This window comes from Prosopis cineraria, unplaced genomic scaffold (assembly GCF_029017545.1).
Source record: "Prosopis cineraria cultivar Desert tree isolate PC_DT_omini unplaced genomic scaffold, ASM2901754v1 PC12, whole genome shotgun sequence".
Classification (NCBI taxonomy): domain Eukaryota; kingdom Viridiplantae; phylum Streptophyta; class Magnoliopsida; order Fabales; family Fabaceae; genus Prosopis; species Prosopis cineraria.
The window spans coordinates 37,341,781-37,347,531 of NW_026555343.1; the positions used below are offsets into that span (position 1 = coordinate 37,341,781).

Here is a 5,751-nt window from a genome sequence, read left to right on the forward strand (position 1 = left end):
TTAGAAAATTATTGTTTCAATTCATTATATAACTAATTATTTAAAACATAGTAATAAGTTTTATAAAGTGAATATCTTGGAAAATTCAGTGATAATTTTAATTTATAAATATTGTTATGATGTTTTTAAAAAAATTCAATAAAATAGTTTAACACATGGAAAGAAAAATCTAAATATATTTAGATGCTTACATGTAAATTTCTTCCGTATGATATAAGCTAATGAATCATTATCAGTTTATCACGCCTTTTTTTACTCCTTTAAACGTTGGCGTATTTCAGAATCCACAGCATCCCATTCCTTCCTTATCAACGAGGAAAAAGAATTTATTGACTGCAATTTAAATCTTTTAAAATTAATTTTCATGAATTTCCTTTTTAAGAATATTGATTGGATTCCAATCTATAAATAAACGCAAATTTTGAAGGTTTCCTGAACCGAAACTGATGATAGTGACTGATTTATCAAACCGTTTCATGTAGCCGGGCCGGTTCTCTCTTTAGGCCATGCGTGCAAATTAAAGTCCGATTTCAAAATCAGGACTCATTTTGAGAGACACCGAGTCAACCGTAAAGTCAACGAAGCCACTACACCACCATCTATCTAATCATATGGTATATCTTCCATGATCATGTATTCTTCTCTGAATTGCAATTCCACAGCTCTACCACCACTCTTCGCCCGCCATGTCTTCACCGTCTCCGACACCTCAAGACTCCCCATTAGGTGATTTGTCTGGGCCGTCACCGTCACCGTCACCGTCGCTGCTGCTGCCGCCACCCCCACCTTCATTGTTACCATCTCCCCCGCCGTTGCCACCTCCCCTGCCTTCACCGCCACCCCCGCCATCACCGCCACTGTTTCCCCAGTCTTCACTGTCTATACAGTCACCGTCGCCTGAGAATTCAGGGTCGTCGCAACTGATCCTAGGGGTGGTGATTGGTTCGGTCCTGACGTTGGGGCTTTTCGTCATAATGTTTATATGGAGAAAGAGGAGAAGCATGAGATTATTGAGACCCTGTTGGTTGATCAGCAATAACCCTCCACTATCGCACCAACGCTTTGGTATACCATTTCTGCTTTTCTTTCTTCATTCTAACAAATTAAACAAAATGGATCCTTCTTATATTTAAAAAGAGTGTAGACTTGAATTGAATTGATGGGTGAGGGAGAGGCATATATACAGTGGCCCATTGATGCCACGTTCTGCTAGCAGCTGAAGAAGATGCTACGTCTCATTCCATTGCCATAGGACTGACACCAACAAGCACGTTTACATATGAAGAATTAGAAAGGGCTACAGATGGATTCTCGGAGTCAAATTTTTTGGGCCAAGGTGGATTTGGCACAGTCCATAAAGGAGTCCTGCCTAATGATAATCAAAATGTTGCCATTAAGCAGCTCAAGTCTGGAAGCGAACAAGGAGTGCGAGAGTTCCAGACTGAAGTCCAGGTCATCAGCAGAGCTCATCACAGACATCTTGTTTCCCTTGTCGGCTACTGCATTGCTGAATCTCACCGGACTTTGATGCTCGTTTATGAGTTTGTCCCCAATAAAACCCTGGACTTCCACCTGCACGGTATGATTTATTAGATCAGAGTCTTGTTTATATAAAATCATTGTTAAGATACTAGATAGATCTATATATGCAAAATGATTCATCAGGAAATTGCACTACAGCTATGGACTGGACGACAAGGATGAAGATTGCCATTGGCTCTGCCAAAGGATTGGCATATTTGCATGAAGACTGTGAGTTTTACCTGATATATAAGTAAACCGTCCAGCGTAGATCGATATCTCGATTAGTTCATGTCAAATCCAAAATTTTAACACTTTTCTTTTGCAACTAGAAGCGATATGGTTCAGGTGAAAAGGGAATTGAAGCCCATAAATAAAATTCACAAATTAATCGTTAGGTTTCTGGTCATTTGATAAGTCTAGAATTTTTTATGAAATTTGAAAATTCATAGCTAAATCTAAAAATTTGTATGTGGATCCTCTAAAATTCTCTTGAAATCTCTTGAAGAGTTGAAGTCCATTAAATGATAAAAATACATTTTAAACCCCTTTTTCAGTCTCAAATAGCACAATTTATTTATTTTTTCAAAGTTGCTCTGCTTCTCTTATAGAATCTGTGATATAAATGAAAAAATCCATAACTCAAAATTTAGATATCCAAAAGATTTGTTTTAAGACTTTTAGACCCAAAATTTGAGATGTTACAGTTCCTTTTTTACTCTACGAATTTTTACTTTTTAGGTCAACCCAAAATCATACATCGGGACATCAAAGCAGCCAACATTCTTCTTGATAATAATTTTGAGCCAAAGGTAGGCATAAACTTATACATGTAATTATGTCCTAAATAGATATGTATTAGAACTTTTTGAATGAAATGTTTTTCCTTCACCAAAGATTCCATTCAAATACTACATAGCAAATTGAAAAGTTACTGGACTACGTTCATCTTCCCACAGGGGCACCTAAATATCAATATAATATACATACACACACACACACACATATGAAGAAATAATGTATGGAATCTATTAATATCAGGTTGCAGATTTTGGACTTGCCAAATTTTCATTAGACTCTGATACCCAGATCAACTCTACTCGAGTAGTGGGAACCATTGGGTAAGTCTCATTTGTTCTCTCGTGAGATTCTCTTTTGAATGATCTCTCAATGAAGTTCACACACACACACATATATATATATATGTTGTATGTTTTCTTTGAATACAGATATTTGGCGCCAGAATATGCAGCTAGCGGGATTCTCACCGATAAGTCAGATGTCTTCTCCTTCGGAGTCGTGCTTCTGGAGTTGATCACAGGACGAAAACCTGCTCGTAAAACTTTGACAGATGACAATATGGTCGAATGGGTTTGTATTAGTTCTTACATTATTATCTCAGATTATATATAACTTAGTTTCAAAATAGTAAGTGGTAAAATTTTATCATCAGAAATACTGCACTGATGTATATATATACATGTTATTACGAATGAAAATGACAGAGACCATTACTGTCCGAAGCTATGGAAAATAGGAACTTTGAGGGAATAGCTGATGCGAGGTTGCAGAATAATTACAACTTTGCTGAGATGTTTCGAATAGTTTCTTGTGCTGCAAATTGCGTCTGTTCTTCACCTTGTCGTCGTCCTCGAATGAGCCAGGTTTGTGGACCCGCTGGGAAAACTAAAAATGTGTTCTTAAGAGTTCTCAAATCCAGAATTGGGCACGCTTTCTTTCTTTCTTTTTGAATATTTTAAAATCACAGATGATCAGTCAGATGATTTATGTTCTAGCATGGGGAAGCTATCCCAATAAATTTTTTGGTACAACAATAGTGATTAAAATGTTAAATAATAAATGGCAATGCCAATGGATTATATACCCATTCATTTTAAAGCTTATAAAGAACTTGTTAAATTTTAAAGATTAAATACTTTATCTATTTATGATTCAAAATTTATGAAAAGTAGTACTTTGCTTAATTTAACCTTAGTTTGAAATAGTGAATCCGGTAAAGGTTAATAAATTTAATGACATAATTAAAGCAGGTAGTTCAAGCTTTGGTAGGAAATATTTGTCTGGACGATCCAAAGGAAGAGACCAATCGGAGGAGTCAGAGGAACGGGTCATCACAAGCTGAAGGATATGTATATTGCAACGGCAGTGACGACTCTGATCAATTTCAATCTGCATCGAGCAATTGCTTCAAATCACATTGAATTCGTATTAGTTTTATAGTACATGATGCTAAATGATTTGATTAAAAGAAACAATATTGGGAAGGTTATTAATCTTGAGATTGTACATGTTTGTATAATAAACATCTTGGAGTATAATTCACACACACACACACACACACACACACATTCTTGGTAGATTTTGCAGGTCCGTAGTACAATTTGGGGTTGCTTGATTATTTGGATCATCTAAATTAATTATTATATATATATATATATATTTAATATTTTATCAAGACAATTTAATTAATTCTCTTGAATTATTTTAATTCAAAATGATTGTAGGCTGAATAATCCTTGGAAACTGACGTTTGGCTAACAAACCAAAATTTCTGTAATAATAGAAAGTGACAGCGCTTTAAAAAAAAAAAAAAGCGTCACGTTTTTTAGGCATGGCAAGAGTCTGTGATATCTAATATATCGAAAACACTTAAAAAACAGCACTTCTTGTCTTCTTCAAATAAGCGACACCGCACCATTGTTCCCCCCCCCCCCCTCAACCCCCTTAAAAAAAAAAATTATATGATAGCACTTGTTTCAAAAAGCACGACCATATCTTTTTTGATAAAATAAAGGAAAAACTAATCTATGAGACTTATAATTTTAATAGATTTTGAAGGAGGTCCCTCTAATTTTTTTCACTAGATCTTCATGGTTTATACAATTGAAGGCTTTCGTTCCTCTATTAATCAATAATGCTCCTAAAAGTGTTCACATGTTCGGTACCGAAACAATCAAATCAGCTACCAAAGCTTGATATTTATTTGATTTTTTCTCTAATCGATTTGGTTTGATTTTGAAATAATTTGGTTTAAATTTGGTTTAGGTTTGAATTCTTTTGAAATACTTTTTATAATCAATATATGTATATATTTATTAATAAATTTTAACTATTAATTTCTATATCAATAAAAAAATTTTGAGGACAAGAATATTTTAACAGTTAGGGTTAAAAAAATATATTTGCTCTTAAAGTTTCTTGTTAAATACAATTGATATCCTAAATTTTGATTGGAGCAATATTACCCTTAAAATTTTTAAAAATAATGCAATTTTGCCCTATATATAGCAATGTTTGATTAATGTTGACCCTTAATTGAAAATTCTAACAAGACTTACAGTGCAATTTTGCATTAGAAGTTTTTTTGAAGGAGAATTAGTATCTTAAACTTTCTATTAGCTTAATATGTTTGGGTTCTTAATGTTAAAATGAAAAATTAATCATTTTTGTTAATTTTTATTCAATTGTAACTCAATCACTACTAAACTTTGACTTCTTATAACTCAATCTTTATAACTTTAACTCGATTACAACTCAATTTTTAAATTTTAACTTACTGCAACTTAGTCTCTACTATTTTAGCCATTTAAATATTAGTTCTTAAATCTTGAAAATTAATTTATAATGATACTTAGGGACTAATTTTCAATTACTAAAACTTTTTATTTGATAAATATTACAAGGATTTATTAATTATTAACATTTCTATTTTTATTTTCTAAAATATAATGACTAATATTTAAAATGGTTAAAATTATATATAAAAATTTAGTTGTACCGAATCAAAGTTCAAGGACTAAGTTATAACTGGGTTAAAACTTTAAAGACTAAGTTACAATAAGTCAAAATTCAAGAATTGAGTTATGACAAAGCTAAAATTATAGAAATCAAATAATTAATTTTTTTATATTAAAATTAAAAGAAATATCTAACAACCATTATCAATTTCAAACATAATTTGTATTTTTAGATTTTTTACTACATGCCTTCTTTGAAGTTGTTTGAGTGCAAAACCAACTTTATCCCAAGTGCTCCATGAACTTTCCATTTGGAGCAAAGTCCAAAGTAAACCTTATTTTGTCCATTTGCAAGTCCAAACATGTGTTCATGGGAACATATAGACTTGTAGAGTTGGAAATAAGGGTGAGCATGAACGACCATCCATTTAAACTCATTTTTATAAGAGTCTAAGCTTTAAAAAAATGACAC

The 5,751-nt window shown here is 32.8% G+C and overlaps 1 protein-coding gene across 1 annotated transcript; it reads left to right on the plus strand.

Annotated features, from left to right (window-relative positions):
• Nucleotides 1–686: 686 nt before the first annotated feature.
• LOC129289318 (proline-rich receptor-like protein kinase PERK3) lies at nucleotides 687–3,743 on the plus strand. The gene is made up of 8 exons (XM_054926084.1): nucleotides 687–1,065; nucleotides 1,217–1,579; nucleotides 1,666–1,752; nucleotides 2,263–2,333; nucleotides 2,563–2,642; nucleotides 2,751–2,892; nucleotides 3,027–3,185; nucleotides 3,573–3,743. Exons 1-8 carry the CDS (start codon nucleotides 687–689, stop codon nucleotides 3,741–3,743), a joined length of 1,452 nt encoding a protein of 483 aa, XP_054782059.1.
• Nucleotides 3,744–5,751: the final 2,008 nt, after the last annotated feature.

What these genes read in the sequence shown, in the direction of transcription:
- LOC129289318 (XM_054926084.1), top strand. Translation starts at nt 687, where the DNA reads ATGTCTTCACCGTCTCCGACACCTCAAGACTCCCCATTAGGTGATTTG. An exon ending in CCTGGACTTCCACCTGCACG is followed by an intron (nt 1,580 to 1,665) that starts GTATGATTTATT and finishes ATGATTCATCAG; the next exon opens with GAAATTGCACTACAGCTATG. An exon ending in CGAGTAGTGGGAACCATTGG is followed by an intron (nt 2,643 to 2,750) that starts GTAAGTCTCATT and finishes CTTTGAATACAG; the next exon opens with ATATTTGGCGCCAGAATATG.